The sequence below is a fragment of the Tursiops truncatus genome, chromosome 4 (assembly GCF_011762595.2).
Source record: "Tursiops truncatus isolate mTurTru1 chromosome 4, mTurTru1.mat.Y, whole genome shotgun sequence".
Lineage (NCBI taxonomy): Eukaryota > Metazoa > Chordata > Mammalia > Artiodactyla > Delphinidae > Tursiops > Tursiops truncatus.
Genome location: NC_047037.1, coordinates 31,615,530 through 31,636,394, shown reverse-complemented (window position 1 = coordinate 31,636,394; position 20,865 = coordinate 31,615,530). Strand labels below are relative to the sequence as shown.

At 48.2% G+C, this 20,865-nt stretch overlaps 1 protein-coding gene across 1 annotated transcript in view; it reads left to right on the top strand.

Moving 5' to 3' along the window:
* Nucleotides 1–20,865, top strand: part of EPHB1 (EPH receptor B1) — a 285,588-nt gene that overhangs the window by 190,866 nt on the left and 73,857 nt on the right. The window contains exons 6-9 of the mRNA XM_073803646.1: nucleotides 2,563–2,687; nucleotides 10,623–10,785; nucleotides 14,618–14,726; nucleotides 15,546–15,610. Coding sequence (XP_073659747.1) covers nucleotides 2,563–2,687; nucleotides 10,623–10,785; nucleotides 14,618–14,726; nucleotides 15,546–15,610 — 462 coding nt within the window. The remainder of the gene's footprint in view (nucleotides 1–2,562; nucleotides 2,688–10,622; nucleotides 10,786–14,617; nucleotides 14,727–15,545; nucleotides 15,611–20,865) is intronic.

Below are 20,865 nucleotides of genomic sequence, written 5' to 3'. Positions count from 1 at the left end.
AAAAGGTGAGGAGCATACCATGGGAAAACCTAAAGGTTATACTGCCTGTGGTTTCAAAATCAAGTAGCAGGGGCCTCCCTGGTGGCGCAGTGGTTGAGAGTCCGCCTGCCGATGCAGGGGACGTGGGTTCGTGCCCCGGTCTGGGAAGATTCCACATGCCGCGGAGCGGCTGGACCCATGAGCCATGGCCGCTGAGGCTGCGCGTCCGGAGCCTGTGCTCTGCAGTGGGAGAGGCCACGGCAGTGAGAGGCCCGCATACAGCAAAAAAAAAAAAAAAATCAAATAGCAGGAACATGTTTTTGAAGCAAAGGCTAATGGTAATATTAATAGATGTATACAGATCATGGTGGATATTAGTTTTACTCTAATCTTTGCTGCTCAAACAGCAGTGAGAGAACTGGGTTCACCTCTGGGCCTTATGCCTAAAGAGATTTCGGTAACATGAGCCCCGTGTGGAAAAAAGCCACCTCAGGTGCCGGCATATCATGGGAGAAATGTTCATAGCATCTGGCCATTCTTTTCAGCAGGGAAAACTCAGGGGAGACCTCAATAGTTTCTTTCGCTATTTAACAAGCCATTCTGTGGAAGAGGGAACATTCTATATTACTTCACTTGACAGAACTGAGACCGGTAGGAAGAAGACATATTTCAGATAAGAATAAGGAAGATATGCAAATTGGTGAGAGGTATCCAGGTATGGAGTGGCAGCTTCTGGAGTCAGTGAGCTTCCCATCCCTGGGAACGCAGCAGGGCGGGGCAGGGAATACTTGATAGGGGGATTCAGGACTGCATCAACTCAGGTCCTCCACGAAGCAGACACCAAGATGGGATCGGATGGGATCAGATTTACTAGGGAAATGGGGTGGAGGCCAGAGGAGGCTGGGAGAGCTATCAGACCACAATGAAGGTCTGATCCCTCTGAAGGAGAGAGAGAAGGAAGGAGGATTGAGTGGGAAGAGTCTTAGACTGCCGCGAGTTACAGGGAAGTGTTGGGATATCCAGTGGGCAGTATTTGCCCATCAGAAGAGGGCAGAAGAGGGCATATCCAGTGGGCAGAAGTTGCCCATCAGAAGAGTCAGGAACGGACCTGCCTTAGCATCCCCGCCATTCTCAGTCATTGGCTGGGAGCAGCATGTGGGAAGTGGGCTCTGCGTGGATGCAGTGATGGATCGCAGAATGCAGCAGCTGGGGTCATTAGGCAATTATGCTCCCAGGGGTAGGAGCTCTGAGCGGCACATTTTCACGGCCATGATGAGGTCTCTAATGGGAACTGGGCAAAGTCCCAGGCAGACACTGCAATTCTAAGGGCTCATCACAGCACCTCTCACTCTGTGCTCTCCTTACGGCTCCCCTGGACCGTGGGTATCTTCACAGCTCTGCGTCTCCACCCTGGCCCAGGGGCCTCACGCAATAGGTTCTCACTGAGAGTCCGTGGATCTTGGAGAATGAGGAACCGCCTGTGACCCAGTACCCGTGCTCTGTAATTTCAGGTCTTGCAGGGGAATCTGTTAACTTAAATCCAGGATAGTAAATGTCACTCAGCCATGGTCCCCAGAGAAAGCCTTGTAAAGTGGAGTTCGTGTGAGGAAGCGACCTTCATCACTGCAGAAGTGCCAGGACTAAATGGAACAGCCCCTGAGCAGAGCACAGACCGCAGCGTCATCCATCACCCGCCTCTTCTCCTAGACAGACGACCCTCATTTATTATCTCCAGACTGTTTTCATTTTACTTACACTGTGTGAAAAATGTTGAATTGGGAAATAAATATTATTCTTTTTAAAGAGAGATTTCGGAAGCACTTCACAGATTTTGGAATTATTATTCTGTTTCCAAATGTTTGGTTTGTGTATCATTTCTTCATTTATATTTGTGAGCTCTCAACAGCAAATGTCCTCATTTGGAAAACTCTGACAGAAGTCTACAAGAACTCTGTTTTTGGTCTGTGTTCATGTCTTCTTGAGAGATGCCACCTCTCTTCCTTTGGAAATGCAGCAAAATCTTCCATGCAGTCTCAGAAGGAGATGTTTGCTAGAATGTTCCTTTTCACTGCACAGCAATTCTGTACTGATCGGCTCGACTCTCTCTCTGTCAGTTCTTGCCTCTAGATCCTCTTCTCTGTGATGGCTCAGCCCATTCCTGCAAGACTGAGGTTCCTTCAACACCATCTGCTCAAAGACATTCCATCGCACCTCTTGTCCCACTGCCTGAAGCCTGGACTTGTCCTGCTGGTCACATCCTCCATGCCTGTCTCCAACTTTCCCCACCCACACTGTTTTCCTGTGATTTCTCCAGCCATCTCTTGTTTTGGTCAAACCTTTTTTCTTCCTGTCCACTCTGTTCCCTACCCTCACACATGTTCTCTTGTCCTAAATTGTCACCTGTTCTCTCCTTTGGTACCCAAACTCCATTTGTTCTGCAAAACCCACAGAAAGTTCTATAGATCCAGCTTAGTTGAAGAGAAATGTCCAATGACATTTCTCTGCCTCTTTGTCTCTGAAAGACAGCACTTCTCGTATAATCGAGGGTCTGTTCATCTGCCCTGTCTCTTCCTCTCTCTGCAGCCCCTTCCACTGTCCCCATCATGCACCAGGTCAGTGCCACCATGAGGAGCATCACCTTGTCATGGCCGCAGCCGGAGCAGCCCAATGGCATCATCCTGGACTATGAGATCCGGTACTATGAGAAGGTGAGCCAGCCCTGCCTGCAGGCTTGCAAGACCCAGGGCCAGCCACTTTTCCATGGGTGGTGGTCAGCTGAGGTCCCAGGGAGACAGGCTGGAGGGAGTCCTGAGTGGGGGAGGAATCTGGTGACGCAGATCAGAGGCTCCCTGAGAGTGCTCCCAGCTCTGCCCCAGAAAAGGCCTCCAAAGCCCAGGCACTTTCTGTACTAACTCAGGAGAGAACCTTCCAACCCCACTGTCTGCACCACTCACTGGGCTGTCATGGATGGGCAGGACCAATCCCATTCTCCCAGTCACATGCTTGCTATACTAATGCAGATGCTACACACCCACCAGGTGTCCCTTGAACTTTCTGAAGATTCTGTGGTTTTGAAAACTAGTCTTTTTCTTTTTCTTTTATGGCCGTGCCACATGGCTTGCAGGATCTTAGTTCCCCAACCAGGGATTGAACCTGGGCCCATGGCAGTGAAAGCACGGAGTCCTAACCAATGTACCACCAGGAAATTACCTAAACTGGTGTTTTTTAAAGTTTTTCATCATATACCTCCAATATAAGATTGTTTATTTATAAATTATGTGCAGATACTACTGTGCTGAGCTATGTATGGAGGTTTCAAATATTTAAATGGAAATGTAAAAGGATAGATAGAAATTTCAAATAAATTTTGAATAATATGTTATTTCCCTTGACTGCTCTCTCACAGCTGCTGCTGGGGGCTATAGCAGGGCCTGCCCTGCCAAGAGGGAAATGGTGCCTTGTGGAGTTGACCCCTGGCCTATCTGTGGGGGAAGCAGGGCTTTCCTTCCACCATGGTGATCTATAGCATTTGCAAAATCCCAGGAAAATAGAGTGCTTTCTATACTGACCCAACACAATATTTTTGCAAATACCAGATTTATTCCTTTATTATTCGGCAAGTATTTATTGAATGCCTGCTATTTGGCAGTTACTATTCTAAGATACATTCGTGATCAAAACAAGGATTCCTGCCCTCAAGAAGCTTACTTTCCAACAGAAAGAGAGAGACAATGAATAATGAATATAACAAATAAAGATCTCATATAATGTGTTAGAAAATGAGTGTAAATTGGGGGGGAAGCAGATCAAGGTAAATGGAGTCAGGAGGGTCAGGTTTGGGGGAGGAGTAGGTTGCAGAAATAAATAGAATGGTAAAGGTGGACCTCTTGGAGAAGGTAAGTTCTAAGTAAAGACCTGCAGGAGATAAGGGTGTTGTGAAGCAGGCATCTGGGGAATAGAGAGCCTGTGCAAAGCCCCTGAGGTGAGAACATGACTGTTGGTTCAAGGAGCAGGAAGGAGACTGGCATGACTGGAGTCATACGAGCAATGGGAAAATAGTAGTCAGGGGAGAGGTAATTAGAGGAGGTGCTCATGTTAGGCCTTAAGAACTTGAGCCTTTCCGCTGAATAAGATGGGAATCCATAGCAGGGTTTGGTGCAGAGGAGAAACAAAATCTGACTTACATTTTAAAAGGGTCATTCAGGCTTTTCCACTGAAAATAGACCTGTTAGATTACAATCATCTAAGACAAGGATGATGGTGGCTTGAATCAAAGTGGAAGCAGATGGCTGATGAAACATAGTTGATTTCCAGGGGTATAAACTAAAGACAAACCAATGGGATTTCCAACAGGTTGGGTTTGGGATGTGGGAGGGTTTGGGTCTGAGTCACTAGAAAAATGACAACACCAGTGGCTGAGAAGAGGATCACTGTAGGCAGAGCCTGTCTGGGGTGAGGGAAGGGACCAAAGTTCAGCTCCGTGTCTAAAATTCCCCTGAGATAGCCAAGTGTAGATGTGGAGCAGGCAGCTAGATGTGCACATCTGGAGTTCAGGGGAGAAGACGGGCTGGAGATGACCATTTGGAAGTTGCCAGTGTGTGGATGGTATGGGTGAGATCATCCAGTGCGTCAGTGGGGATACGAAGAGGAACAGGGATGAAGACCTGCAGCCTCCAACATGGAGGCAGTGTTGAAAGTGGAGCATGACTGCACTGGGAAGGGAGCCCTGGATTCCAGGGCCGTCCATAACTGACAGACACACAGCCATGGTCCCATTACTGAACCATTTACTCTAGGTCAGTTTTCACACTTGTAAAATGGTACCAATTTACCTCCCTGAAAGCAGAAGCTCAGGTGGATCACCAGTCTAGCCTGCAAGGAGGTGTGCCCTTCAGCCATTACAGCCGAACTTGCAAGCAAGGTGAGGGTTAGGCGGCTTTCTACTCATTTAGAGGAAACTGGGTTTTGTAGACAGTTGATTCTGATAATTCAGGGAATTGGGGGTAACTCAAATGGTATGGATTCATAAGCAGCCATTATATCCATTCAACTTTGAATTGGGGACCCTTATTTACTATATATTTTTTATCATTTAGTAAAGTAAATGTTGGACCAATCCAAAAATGTTTTGGACCTATTTGGACCTATTGATTACATGGCCTCGTTTCATCACCAAAGTTGACCTAGACCTAGTTCTATTGACCAAGTCCAGTAGGATATTATGCTTGGCCATATATGGTGTGATGTCAGAGTCACCAGTAAGGTCCCACCCAGCCCCCCTTCCCACACACACATGAACTTGAGCCTTATGGCTCATCTCAGATAAATAATAATACTTTCTCCCTAACATGCCCCTGTTGGGTGTCAGTGGCTTTCTAAACATCATCTCCTCTCCCCTTTCACAACTCAGTGTAGTAAATCTTAGTATCGTTGTTTTGGGTAAAAGAAACAAATGCACAAAGAAGTTGAAAAAAAAAAAGCCCAGTTGCTCAGGTCACCCAGCTAGAAAGGGAGTCTATAGCCTGAGTTCCTTGCCCTGCAGCCCGGGGCGGTGCTGGGAAGGGGCTGGACGCATGGGAAACCACCGGCCCTTCTCCTCACCTGCCGTGTCAAGGGCATTCACTCTGGGACGGGGGTGAAAGGCGCAGAACCGAAACCATGAGGCTCATGCCTGTGTCCCCTGACTCCTCATTCCCCAGCCCACACCCGAGTCCTCCATGGCCTTTCCCTGTACAAACTGTAGTTGACCTCAACTTCTTGCTGGACAAACTGTAGTTGACCTCAACTTCTGACACTATGAAGGAAGATTATTCTCCCATCTTAGGCCCTGTCCCTACTTCTCAGTAATTTATACCAATTATTAACAGAACACATGCACAGTAGCTCAAGACCTGAGGAGGCTTCCACACCTCAGTGAAGGATGTCATTGTCCCAGAAGATAGAATGCTTTTTTTAGGAACGCAGAAGATTCTTCACCTAAGCACTGGTTGCCATTTGGTATATTATGATAGAACTCTTCCTCACTTATAAAGTGCTTGACTATAAAATACATTACATGCCTTGACCATTTCTAATATGTCTAAAGGAAGGACATTGCCTTGTGAGGGTATTTTGAAATAATAGCCCCAATGATAATAATTCATCATATGTTGAGTGCCTATTATATGCCAAATATATTACTTCTGATCCTTAAAAGAAATAAAAGAAAGATACTTGAAAGCCAGGTATAACCAATTTATGGATGATGGAACTAAGTCACAGGAAGGTTAAATGACTCACCCATGACCTCACAGGTCGCAGCTAGAGAACCACAGAACTAGAACTATAGATATTTTTACTATGTTTCAGTATATTTCTGAGCTCAGTGTAGGACTGGATGCAATTGTGCTGTTGCTGAGGATCTGAAAATTAGCATGGCCCCCTGAAATAAGAGATTGTATCTTAATTTTCAATCCAAATGCTTGTAGCCAGAATGGTCTCCCTCCCTGCTCCACAAGGCTGTGGAATCCTGGTCTTAAGAAGATGCAAACACAAGTAGAACTCAGCCCAGTACATGTCCTGGGTTCAGTCCAAAGAAACTGAACTCATCATTCCTCCATCCTGCACTACTTCTTCTAAACCAGGAATCAGCACCATTTTTCTGTGAGAACCAGGTAGTAAATATTTTAGGCTTGTGGGCCATAGAGTCTCTAGCCCGACTACTCAACTCTGCCTTTGTAGCAGGAAAGCAGCCATGGGCAATAGATGTCAATAGATGGGCATGGCTGGGATCCAATAAAACTTTATTTACAAAAACAGGTAGCTGGCCATAGGCTGTAGTTCTCCAAGCCCAGATCTCCTGCTCCATATCACACTCATGGTTTGTGCTTGGTACACCTTTCAATCTCAGTGCTGTGAGTAGAATCAATGAGGTTTTTATCTCCTGCAACAGCTCGTTAATAGAGAGCTCAGATGCCATCGAGCTGATGACACTTCCAGGGTCTCTCCCATGTTCATCTTCTTCCCCATTTTAATACGTTTCCATTCATCATTCCCTCTTGTTTACTGTCTTGTAGCACTTTTCACTCCTGGCATCAGCATTTGTAGGCAAACCAAGGGAGGAGCATCTACAGCTGCCCTCGGCTGTCTTAATGACTAAGTGTGTAGACATGTACTCGCCCTTCATATTAACTGTCTAGGTGAGAAGGGGCTGCTTTAGGCCTTGGGAATTTCTACCCTTCAAATTTAGGATCATTTTCTCATAGGAACTCTTTCAGACTCTGGCAATGTCTTGTGCTCCATCGACAGGTTAAAATGACTGGTCCAAAGTGTGCTGTTTATTCCTTCATTTAGCACTGAGGTGTTGGGCACCCAGGCAGGGCAAGCCCTGTGCTATGCATTGGGGATGGAGAAAGATGTGGTCTCTGCCCTCAACAGCTGCAGCCTCTGTCTCCCATACACTTGTGAAATCAGTCATAAGCAACCAAAAAAAAAAAAAAAGAAAGAAAAACAACAACAAAAAGCAACCCTGCTCTTCACTCTCACTTGTTTGCCTGAGGTTGATTAATGGTTCTGAGAGAACAAGGACTGATACTCATTTTAATCATTGAACTTCTTGAAGGATGCATAGACGATAAAGTGATTATGGGTTAGTGTTTGGTCCTCACAATCCAAATGCCAATATACCAGAATAACATTTTTCAGTAAAAGAGTTGCCCAGCCAATGCTTCACTTATTTTCAGCAGTGCACACTTGCATCTGCTTCCAGTAAAACCAGAGAATTCAGGCAGTCACCTGGATTTTGTAGCAATGGGATTTTGTCCTAATTCGTAAGGTGAACTAAGATTTTCATAGTTTCAGATCTCCAGCGTGTCAAGATAGTAATGACCAAAGTTCTAGATGGCATCCCTTCTAGAGTGGACGACCTTCTTTCTGCTGAATCCCTGATTGGTGGGGGCTGGATTGGGGGGGGCATCCACCTACTTTTTAAGTAGATCAAATGATGGACAGGTGGTCCCTCCCCATGCTGTCTCTCCCAGAGGCCAATGGATATCACCTCACTTAGTGTGAGCGTGGGCCTCTTTGTAACGTTCACATGTCTCTTTGCTCTGGCCTCTAACCTGGAGTCCCTTACAACTGCTCCCAAGCCACTCAGCACCACCCCCATGCCACTTATGCTCCAGAGATGCCCACTCACTTGCAGGCTCCTGAAGCCCTTTAGGGCTTTTTTTTTCAATCCTGTTTTATCCTGTTCTTAGGGGATATTCTACTCAGTTCTCACTCTCCTCACTCATCCATGGGGCTAATTTCTTTCCTCTTCCATGACTCACTCATGTCACCCTTTCTCGGAGCCCCTCTCAACCGCCTTGTCACTCTAGGCTGGGGGACCTCCTGAGCTGCCCTCTGCCAAGTCACTCACTCAGCACTGCTGTCATCTCCTGTTTGCTTTTGGCCCCACACCACACGATGTCACATACCCAAGGGCAGGGACCATGCCTTGGTTCCTGCAGCCCTTGTATTGTGCCCAGCACATGGTAGTGTGTCCTCAATATGACCGCCTGGCCAAATGAATGAATGATTACACATCCAGTCATCTCTGCCTCTGCAAAGTAGAATTTCTTCATATTTTAAGACCACGGTAATTTCTTATCATGGGGCTGTATTCTTTTGTCCTGGTTCAACTCCCCATGTTTCTTCTGTCCTTTGACTAAGGATGTGGCTTACAGACCTCTGGTCATCAGCTTTCCTCTCATTTGTCATCATGCCTCTTGGACTGCTGTGCCTAGAACTCGTCACAGTGCCCTACATCTGTATGTGGGACTCGGGACCTCCTTCTCAGTGACCCAAGATCTTCATTTTCACTAATGTTGCCATTTTGCTCTAAGATTCATGGTGCAAAACAGGGGCAGACCCAGACTCTAGACTTCTGTGCCTGCACACTGGAGGATAAGCCACCATCTTCACAATGCTCACGTGGGAATGATTAGAGACCAGGAATGGTGTTCACGAAAGTGCTGAGGGTTAGGTGGAAGGATGAAGGGCAGCAGTGAAGAGAGTCCATGGGCTGGAATAGTGAGGGGTGCTTTCCTAGGAGAGGAGGACTTGAGGGGTGTAGGCGTAAGGAACCTGGAGACTGCAGAGGAGGCCTGGAGAGAGGCATTTCAAACTGGGAAAACAGCCTAAGCGAAGGCCTCGGGGCCAGGGCTGTGGTACCTGGAGGGGCAGCAAGGCGGCGATTTAGGGGGATGTGAGAGATTGGAATTGACTTTGTTATGAAAGGCCCGTGGACTGAGATTGAGGAGTTTTGTCTTTATCTGATAATAGCTTTAGGGAGTCAGAGATCTTTTTTTCTTTTTTTGTTTTTTAATTAATGTGTATCCCTTAGAGTTTTTTTTTAGATGTTGGGGGTAGGAGTTTATTAATTAATTAATTTATTTTTGCTGTGTTGGGTCTTTGTTTCTGTGTGAGGGCTTTCTCCAGTTGTGGCAAGCGGGGGCCACTCTTCATCGCCGTGAGTGGGCCTCTCACTATTGCGGCCTCCCTTGTTGCGGAGCACAGGCTCCAGATGCGCAGGCTCAGTAGTTGTGGCTCACGGGCCTAGTTGCTCTGAGGAATGTGGGATCCTCCCAGACCAGGGCTCGAACCCATGTCCCCTGCATTGGCAGGCAAATTCTCAACCACTGTGCCACCAGGGAAGCCCCCAGAGATCTTTTTTACAAACGAAGTTTAGTTTGGGTAGGGAGGGAGTGGCAGAAAAGATGGGAGGCTACAAAAGTCCAGGTGCAAACCATATATTACACAAGATCAGCAGCAAGGAGAACAAAAGCAAGGACCCTTTAAGGGCACTCACGGTGGATGGGAGGGTCAGAAGGAAGAGACCCAAGCAAGGTCTGTGCGTGCCAGAGGACACACGTGTGCAGGTAACAGGGACTGCAGAGGGCAGGGCAGAAGGTGCTGGAGACAGTGACACACAGGAGGATGGGGCTGACCCCCTGGATAGTGGGAGAGGTGAGGACACAGGCCCTGCTCTCCAGGAGAAGGGGCATGTCCTCCCTAGATGCTGGTGGAGAGGAACTCAGACTATGGGGACCCAGACGGACACACACCAAAGCGAAGGCAGAAGCAGGTAGTCCAGAACGGCCTCAAGTTTTCAGTGGAGTGAGTGGACACAAAGCCATTTGTCTAAGGACTTGAGGGCCTTTACGGAGTGATCTAGAATAGCCACTGTGCGGGGTGACCGAGAAGATCTTGAGTGAGGAGAGGAAAGACCAGGACTCAGCAGAAGCAACACAGAGAGAGGCAGGTAGGGTGTGAACGTGACTCAGTTTGCTTTGGCTGAGGTCAGAGACCAGAGTGGGTTTGCAAACCTGGATGTGCTTTGTGATTCTGTCTCTGAACCCCAGAGGGGAAGGAGTAGAAAATGACTGTGTCCCCCTTGCCAGTCCATGAGAGCTCAGCCATTTGCTCAGACCCCTCTCTTCAGAGCATCACCACCACATGGTCCAGAGCTGATTTGGCATTCTTTAGGTCCAGGCCAGCCTGTCCCTGTTTCGAGGGATGGCTTGGGGCTGGGGACAACTTCTAGCAGGTCTGCAGGACCAAGAACTGAGGGGCCTGCATGCTTAGGAGCAGGCTGCCCACCTCTTCCCCTTGCTTTTCTGCAGGAACACAACGAGTTCAACTCCTCCATGGCCAGGAGCCAGACCAACACTGCACGGATCGATGGCCTGCGGCCCGGCATGGTGTACGTGGTCCAGGTGCGCGCCCGCACCGTGGCCGGCTATGGCAAGTTCAGCGGCAAGATGTGCTTCCAGACTCTGACGGATGGTAAGAAGCAGGCCGGTGACCTGGGTACAGGGCAGGCCGCTGGAGGAGGGAAGAGCCCCCCGCAAGGCTGTACTCGCAGCCAAAATGCCAACTGCTAACCGGATTCCAGTGGAATTCCCAAGGAAGTGTTTGTCCCCAGTAGGGCCGTGTAGACTCCTCGATTCACTAGGCAGGGCAGCTGTCTGAAGTCTGGCCCGTTTCTCAGTATCTAGTGGATTTGCCTTGGAAATGTCTATGCACCCCACATGCGCAGAGGCCCCCACGTGTTGGCTTGTGTTTGCACAGCAGTGAGACACACACAGAACTCAAGAATATGCCTCTGTTGGTGCCTGTGTTGTTTCACCCTCACTCCCACTTCACTCCTCTGTTCTGGAGGCTGGGAGCTGAACGCGCAGCCTCATTGTATGAGCTGAGGACTCCAGAAAGAAAACAGAGGGACACAATTTGGGAAGTGGCTGTCCCACGTGTCTCAGAACATTTGAAGCAGCTTCATGTGTGACCCTCAGTAGGTCCTGCTGAGGCGTCTCCAGAGAGCATGGCCACTGGTTTCCGAAATGTCCCCAAGGCCACACAATCTGTCACCAAAAATACTTTCACCTTTGAGCTTTATTAGTTCTCTGTTTTAACAATCGCCCCTAGTCCTCTGAGATGTCCTCATTTAATTGTTATGAAAATCCAATTCCCTGTAACCTCAGCCTTGTGTATGGGTGTCTGTCTCTACATTAGCCACTTACTGTAGTGTATGTATTCATTTATCTATCTACTATCTCTCCACCTATCTCTCTATATTTATTTATTCACTGATGAGCTGTTTCCTGATAGTTTCCCAGGTGTCACTCTATTCCCAGCGTCACAAATTGAAAGCCTTTAATTTTTCCTTCATTACTTAAATTATATAGAAAACACTCTGCCCTTACATAACATTTTATTTTAGGCCAGCACTCTCTGATGAGGCCCTTAAGAGGGCTTGAGGTTTTCTACTGACCCATATTATATTTTGAAACAATTTAAAGAGTCATCAGAAATATTTAAAAATCAAATGATTTTATATAAAAATTATACTATCCATTTTCTTATGAAAAATTGTAAGAGAAGCCAATGCTGGTGGGCATCCTAGTGTGAGGACTCTGCCTTGAGCTGGGGGCTTTCCCCCCCACTTCCCAGTGATCTGTACTTGGATGCTTTGATGTGAGCTGTCTGGCCTTTGTAGGATGAGAGTTTGCAGCCAGCTCTGAGTTTATTTTAGGTGAGTTTTGGTTCATATTTTGAGGATAGTGAGCTAGGGTAGAAAGGTGAGCCACTTTATCCAGATGAATAATACTGCTGGTATGAAAGAACACAGGCTGTCTTCAGTTCCTTAAGGATTCTGTTCCCCTCTTTGCACCTCACTTACCATCTAGATTTATGGGCACTTTGGCATCAGGAGGTACACAGGATTAAAAGCCCAAACTCAAAATGCTCTGAGTACTGGTCTCTTGGCAGTTCTGCTAGACAAATCAAGAAGTAAAAATTTCTCCCAAGAAGGCTATTCCTTTTACATTTGGCAGTTAAGTTTTGTAAACCCAACAGAGGTTGGATGTAGGAGAGTTCTGGTAAGTGGCCAAATTTGAGAGTATTTATCGTAATGACTGAGGTTCACACATCGGTAGTAATTATGTTCACTGAGGCTTCAGGCCTCCCTGCAGCACAAAGGTGAGTCTGAAGGTTGTCAGTGATAGGGTCACTGGGGCGGGCAGGACCTGTGGGATCCCGCCCAGGGTCAGTGACCCTGCTTTGGGCAGGTGATGTCCACGTGGGGCAGAGCCGCTGTGGTCCTGGCTGCTCTTAGCTACAGCCTGCTAACTTTTTACTTGCTCACCTCATTTTTTTTTTTAAACCCATTTATACAGCAGGGTATCTACATGTTTACCACGTATTCTGGGTGATTCTTATGCACCCCAGTGTTTGAGAACCATCCTTCAACTCTGTGCGTGGTGAAGGAGACTTCTAAACCCAAGGATATTGGTTCTCGAAGCCTCTGACTCTCTAGAAATTAGTGGGAAAGGGTGAAGGTCACATGGCTTAGGAATTTTTTAATTAACATGAATTTTATTTTATTTTTTGCCAAATTATTTTTTCTTTAAACACACATATTACAAAAAGCTCGCAGCAGAGGGAAACTGAAACTCTACCTTCAGTCTTTTAAATTGATTTCTAGAGAGTGGGAGACTTCAAGAACAACATCCTTGTCTTTTTTTTTTTTTTTTTTTTAGGGTACGCAGGCCTCTCACTGTTATGGCCTCTCCCATTGTGGAGCACAGGCTCCGGACGCACAGGCCCCGGACGCACAGGCCCAGCGGCCATGGCTCACGGGCCCAGCCGCTCCGCGGCATGTGGGATCTTCCCAGACCAGGGCACGAACCCGTGTCCCCTGCATCGGCAGGCAGACTCTCAACCACTGAGCCACCAGGGAAGCCCCATCCTTGTCTTTTGAAATCTCATCCTCCACCCGCAGAGTTGAAGCATGGTTCCCAAACGTCAGGGTTCATAAGAACCACCTGGAGTGCTTGGTAAACACTCAGATACCCTGCCTTTCACTCACAGGTTCTGGTTCAGTAGGTCTGAGGGGCCTGAAAATAGGTCTAACAGTCGGGCTCGGGTGATTCTGATGCAGGGCTTGAGAACCTCACTTCAAGAGGAATTATTGTTAGGGGGGCCAGATAAAATACAGGATGGTCAGTTAAATGTTGTGAATTTCAGATAAACAACAAATAATGTTTTAGTCTAAGTATCTCCCATGTAATATTTGGGTCATACTTAGACTAAAACATTATTTGTTGTTTATCTGAAATTCACATTTAACCGGCCAGCGCATACTTTTATTCACTATATCCGCCTACCCTACTTGTAATAGCACATACTTAGCTTGACCTCCGTCTGCCTCAGTCCCGAACATTCGATAATGGCTCCTTGACACCAAGTGAGAGAATAACCACAATAATAATAACAGCCCACTGGGCCAAGTGGTCTATATGGATTAAGGAAAAGAGAATTCGTATTAAGGACATCTGTGATAGATCACACACTGTGAAATATGTCACATGATCTAATTAAAAAATTTATTTTAACAGATAAGAAGTCTGAGGGTCAGAGAGGCTAAATGCTTTGTCCGAGATCACCAAGCTTCCCCGTGGTAAAGCCAGGGTTTGGGCGAGCTCTGTCTGTCTCTGTGACTGGCAGGCAACCGCTCCCCCGCGTGATACAGCCTGGTTCTAACACCAGCGGAAGCCTGGACCCATTCTCTTGAGTGTGAGCTTGAGAGTGTTGGGCTGTTTTCTTGGCATTTCCTCCATCCTCTGCAGTACTGGGTGCAGTGCTGGCTGGCTGCAGATACTCTTAAATCTCTGCTCAGCGAAGCTGTTGACTGGGCTGCATCTCAGCGACTTTGTGTTTTAGAAGGTACTTCAGCAGTGCTTCCCATTCCCCCCATTAGACGTACCCTTAAGGTGGCTGACGGACCTTTGAGAAACCTTCCGAATGAGGGCATGTAGATCGGAGTCACCTCTGCTCTGGGACCAGTGTCATCAATTTAGTTCTGAGGTCCTCTGTCACTGCTGTTTTGCCTTTATTGTTGACACTGTGATTTGGTTTTCGTTGTTTTTGTTTATTTGGGATAAAGATTACTCTTGGTTTGGGTCAGGCTTACAGCTCTGAAGCATAGAACCTATCTATCTATCTATCTATCTATCTATCTATCTATCTATCTATCATCTCATGTCTTTGTTGTCATCACTGAGTACCAGCCCTATGCAAAGGGCATACAGGAAACTTCTAATGCCTCTTTCTCACCTAGACGACTACAAGTCTGAGCTGCGTGAGCAGCTGCCCCTGATCGCTGGCTCGGCGGCAGCTGGGGTCGTGTTCGTCGTGTCCTTGGTGGCCATCTCCATCGTCTGCAGCAGGTAGGCCCCCCGCTCCTGCCCCCACCTGCTCTCCTTAGACCCAGGAAGCCCCGCTTGTGGACCCCTCCCATGCCATGCAGACTGGACAGGGCCAAACTCACCACAGTCATCATCCCATCTCCATCCACAGGCAGCCTAGAATTCTCCAGATTATTTATTTTCTCTGTGCCTGGGATAAAATCTTCTGTTAAGAGCTGGGCCAGCCTCTGAGCATTCATCCTCAAACCTCATTTTAGCCAAGACGCTTAGCCCACCTACACACACGGTTTTCCTGGAGTGACAGTTACAAAATCGCACTTGACCCACTGGAGCATCACACCGTGTGCAGCAGCCCATCCTCTGGCTACAGAGCTATAGGGCCCTCGGCACAGGGCACAGTGGGGCAGTAGGGCAGCCAAGGAGGAAACGAGGAGCTCTGTGTCCTTCAGGAGGGCAGGCCCTGAAGCCCTTGTGAATTTTTAATACTGTTGCTGCTGCCTTGGGTGGTTAGCCCAGATTCAGCTGGCCCCTCCCGAGAAGTTCTGCAGTGCGGCCAGAGTGCTAATAGGCGTCATCCAGAGCCTCTGCTCCAAGCTCTGATGGAGACGCACAGCCCTGCCCGGCCTCTGACAGACGTTGACTTGAAAGACCTCCACCCAGCTGCCCAAGGTGGTGGTCAAGCCAGAATGCTGGCCACGACAGGAGCTCCACTTAAAGTGAGAGTTGCAGTACCCAATCCCACGAGATGGCTGGGTGAGCCCCCATCAGGACAGGAGGCCCGGGAGCAGGGTGGTCGGGGTGCACCCCAGCTGAGAGCGCTCCTCTCCCTTGTGTCCACAGGAAACGGGCTTACAGCAAAGAAGCTGTGTACAGTGATAAGCTCCAGCATTACAGCACAGGCCGAGGTGAGTAGAAAGTAGACACCTACCACCTGAGCCCCGGAAAACCACTGAGTCGAACAGGCGAGTGCTTGGAGGGCTCCTTATAGCCAGACTGGCCGGTCCCAATCACAAGCCCCCTCCCGGCCCCCAGCGCCCAGCGGCTGGGTCCCCAGGGACTGAGGCTGCCCACCCCATCTGTGTCCACCCTTTGTGGGCACTCATTGGATGCCTGGTGGGTAGATTATCTTCTGCATTGATAAGCCCATGGAGGACATGGGATGCAGGGAGAAGATTGGGTTTAGCAAGCCAGTGAATCCTGAAATCAGACCCAGTGGGAAAAGACAGAGGGTTCTCTATTAACATCTTCTGCCTTATCTTATCCAATGGAGCGGCTGGGGAATGTGTTAACCAAATTCACAGATAAGTCAGAGAACACGAATGTAGGGAATTAAAAAGATAGCAGAGCCCAAGAGGCCAAAGTGTTGGGATATCTCCCAAGTGTTTTCTTTTAAGCAGTGCCTTTAAAAGTTTTTCTCACTCATTATCTACTCTCTTTTTTTTCAAAACCTAAATGTAATATTTTATAACTAAAATTTCCCCTCGCCAGCGTGCAACGTACAGGCCTGTGTCAGGATTATTCTTTGATCTGTGTAATGACAACGTTGCAGGATCTGCACAGGTCCCACTCAGTCCAGAAAGCAGAACGCTTAGATCTTTACAGCAGACAAGCTCTGATTCTAAATAACTCCTTTTGAATTCCACGGACGCCCTCAGAAACCTGCCCCAGCACTGTGTGCTGTGCACTCTCTGTCCCAGGCTTCCGCCGTGAGCTGCATCTCACCTGAGTGCTGCTGGGCAGTGAGCATGCAAAACAGGCTCCGTCTACACACATCCTAAGCTGGCTTTCACTGGGCGGTTCTGGGAGTGGAAATGGGCTCCAAGGCAAAAGTTTTCACCTGAGGTCACCCAAGGCAGGAGAGTGATGCCAGGTTGTTCCCATGGCAGCTTCACTGCCGAGGGGCTCGTGTTCGGGTGTGGCCAAGGTCGATGCTGGCTGGAGCTGCACAAAGGCCACTCTGGAGATATGGCTTTGTTTCCCAGGGGGCTTTCAATCCAAGAACAAGAACCTGCCAAGGGTCTGTAGAGGACCAAACCCCTGGCAGCTGGGCTGCTGTTCCACAGTCATGGCTGGGAGAGGTCTGTGGGCTGGGCACCGGCTGAGGCTCCCACGGTGGTCCAGGCAGCCCCCATGATCAGGAGCACAAATGGGGAGTGAGGGCTTGGGAGAGCAGCCCCCTTCTAAGGCGATAGGCACAGCTCCTGCAACACTCAGAGTCCCATTTACTCCTCTTTCTTTCCCCCAGCAGGCCAGTTGGGCCTCCATTTTAACCAGACATCACTGGTTTTAGAGGGGAAACTAGAATGTGTTCTCTCTCCTTTCCTCACATCCTGACTCTGCACCTCACGGCAAAATCTACAGATGATTTTTCTTATAGTAACCGGGGCATTTCCCTTCCAAGAAGGGCCTTACCTTCCTAAGAACAGAGACTTTGACTTATCTGTGATTCTTAAGTGAAGGTGCCCCCTTCCAGGGTGCCTCGGAATTACCTGGAGGGCTTTCTCCACTGCCCTGCCTCCCTGCCTCTGCCTCTCGGGATTCTGACATCGCCCCGCTTCCCTGCTCTGGGCTGACTCCTGGCCATGTTGAGAGCCACTATAAAGTCTATTTCAGATTTGGCATCCTTTGAACTCTGGATGAAACATTTAAAGATGGCCATGTGGGCTTGAAAGCAGAGGACACAAAATTGGGTTCAAAAGGAAGAGTGCCATTTTGAAGACTAGAGACGCCCAAAGGTGAGAATGTCCCTTTTTAAAGGCATGTAAGTTAAGCCTTGTCACCACCCCTTAGTCGGGGTACAGAAAGTCCCTAAGCATCAAGCTGGGGTGCATCTTGCTGCCTTTTTGGGCACTTCAACCTCAGACCTGACCATTCTGCTCTGAAGTGGCCGGCCTGGCTGGGCCGCCACATGGCACCCACATGCACAGAGGTCTGCTCCCAAAGTGCTCACAGCCCGCTTCTGGGGAACTCTGTCCCCTCTAAGACCAACAGAAGGAGGCTTCCCTGGTTCTCAGGGTCCACATAAAACCCACCACCCAGTCTGCAGTAGCAGAGGCCTTGCTGCAACCTGTGAGGGTGGGACCCGGGAACGCAGAGTTCTTCACGGACCAGAGTTCGCTCCCTCCTTGGCCTTAGAAGTCTGTCTTCTTTTAAAATCCATTCTCCTTTTTATAAATGCTCTTTCCTCCTATTCATAACTGTTCTCTTTTTACCCAGTCCCTGACACCTGGCTCCTCTTTGCACTCTGGTTCTCTAAACTCATAGCCTCATGCTTTGAGCTGCATTAGTGCATTTTCTCCCACGGACATCCATCATTCTGACTAAAGCTATTACTGTTGGAGAATGACAGTCTAAGAGCTGTGGAGCTGGGAGAAAACTCAGCACACATATAGCAGAAGAGGAAACTCAAGGCTCTGGTGGAGAATAGGCCTGGCCCGAGACGGGGGAGGGTAGGAGTAATTAGTTATGGAAAGCCTACTCGGTGCATTGGGAACTTTATGCTGGAGGCTCGTGTCCATCCCTCTGACTCTGACAACCACTCTAGGTGGCAGACATTAATGACATGACTTTGCCTGGTCTCACCACTCATGGGTGGCCAAGGTGGACTGCACACCCTCTAAACCTGGCTGCAGAGCCCATGATCTTACCATATTGCAGAGGCGCAAGGCGGCTGGAGGTCAGAAGCAAGTCAAAATGGGGTGAGGACTAATCTCAGAAGCCCTGGTTGGTGGTTTGTTGGTCCTCTCTGTGGGTCCCACTGCAGGAGGCAGAAAGGTGGACGCACCTGATGTGAATGTGTGCACATAACCATTCCTGGGCCATCCACATGCATGTACCTCACTGTGGGACGTGGATGGTAACCCGGACATCTAAGTGCTTCCTGCCCTGAGAGGGACAGAAAACCTGCAGCAGTTCCCCAGCCTCACTCATCAGTACCCGAGATGGCCCCTGCCTCTCTTCCCCACAGGCAGGGAGGGCATAGGGCCACATACAGAGGTCAGCGGCCCCTGCCCTCCCAGACCTACCTTTCAAGCTGATGCAAAGGCTGAAGGAGACATAACAGAAATGTTGGCAAACATAATACCTTCTCTAGTCCGTGAAGCCCTGGCAGATCTGGTCAATTTGAGAATGCCAAGTGCTCCCTAAGGCACTGGCTTATATCCCCGCACTGAGCCTGCAGCACAGAGAACAGACTTGTAAGGGGAGATTTGATTTGGGTGAAAGAGACTAGAGGGAAGGCAGGTAGGGAAGTGAAAGTGCATGGATGCTGGACTGAAGAGCCTGGGAACCTGTGGTTCATGTTCAAGGGTGGGTGGGAGTGTGGGTTTCCCATGTCGAGGAAGAGGCAGACAGACGGAGTGTTCTCGTGGTTTCCGTGGGCCAGTCCGCAGAAGGTGCTGGCTGCCTAAAAGTTGCCTGGATGGGATGATCCAGGTGGGCTAGGGTAGGCTGGGTAATCTATCTTTAGAAAACTTCCAGCTGATGCTACATTTTGGAAGTGTTACCAGGTACTTATGGGGCTTGGATGGACAACTATACACTCGATGGTGATTGACACTGCACTGATTTCTGAGATGGATGGAGTGTGCAGGGGTGGGGAGAGAAGAAGGTAAGGGCTTGGTAAGGGGTCAAGGGCTTTCAGAAAGCAACCCTAACAGAATCATCTCCTTGTTACAGGCAACTGCAGATATAATCACCGAGCTACTTTTGTTAAGCTTTGAGAAAAGCAAAAACAGATAAGATATGTGTCTAAAGACCATAAGACTGGCAAACACACTAATTTTCACACAGGACAAGAGGACAGAACACAGGGACCACAGAACAGGAGGGTGAGCTTGATCCCTGCCAAATGCTCCAGAGACTGGGAAGCAGATGGGTTCTAAAACTAAATCATTGGGAACGAACACAGGATTGTTAAGAAAAGTTAAGGGGACCTCATCTCATTTACTAGGGTTACACATTTAGTAAATTCAAGAGGAATGGTATTCGTAGTGGATTTTTATTTTGGCAAAAATATCTTATGATCTCCCATGGGAAAGCATTGTAAAGTGGGTACAGAGCTGGTCATCATACGAAAAGATAGTGGGTTAGTGAGTCTGTCAGCCAGGAAGGAAGTCACCAGTTTTATTCTAGTTCTCGTCCAATTCAATCTCTTGTTCGTTTGATTGTTTTTTAAATTCATGAGTCAGGTGCAAGCCTAGGGATGCTTATCAAGTCTGTAGGTAACAGTCGGGTGGCTCAAGGAACTCCACAGAAGACAGAATCAAAATTCAGAACTATACAACAGCTTTGAACGCTAATTTGAAATCTGCAAGACAAAATGTTAGAGGGATAAATCTAGAAGCTAGTGTTGGTTAAAACAAAAATAAAGCACTACAAAAAGGAGGAGACCTGACTTGCTATCTGTTTGTATGGAAAAGTTTCAGTACTTAGTTGATCACATGCCTAATAGGAGTGAGAAAAAGCTAATAAAAAAGGCTAAGCACTGTTACTAATGCAGAATACTACTACTAAAAGCCTCCAATTTGAGCACTTACTATGTTGAGCACAGTAACTTTAAATTAACTAATTTCAGCCTCATAACCGTCCCATGAGGTAGATTTGGCATGTGAAGAAACAGAGCCTCAGAGAAGTCAAGTAGCCTGTCCAGAGTTTTATGCCTCTGTGGTCACAATTAAAGTTGGGATCAGAGGAGGTGATACACAGAAATGCTGTCCTCTGTGCTGGTGAGAACACATCTAGAAGGACGTTCTTGGTTCTGGGGGCCCCATGTGTCAAGAAGGACTTTGTCAACAAAGCAGCTGACCCATGGAGGGTGCCAAGTCCTGACCTGTCACCTCAGAGACACCAACCGATTTGGTGCTGGAGAAGTGCAGGCAGGAACCTGGGGGTCAAAAGCATGACACTATCACAGCAAAAGAAAGGTGATACTGTTGTGCTCTGTTGTGTTAAATGGAACCATCGGTGAGAGATCCAAGTAGGCAGACTTTGATTCAATATATGAACAGCCCCCCAAACTGGAAGTGTACACACAGAGCCAGGCTGCTTTGTGGGGAGGGAGGTAAGCTCTCTGGTCTTGCAGAGACAGATATCAGTAAAGGCTGCTGTAGAGGATGTTGTAGAGAGGATTCCTGCTTTAGGTAGGACACTGGACTTGATT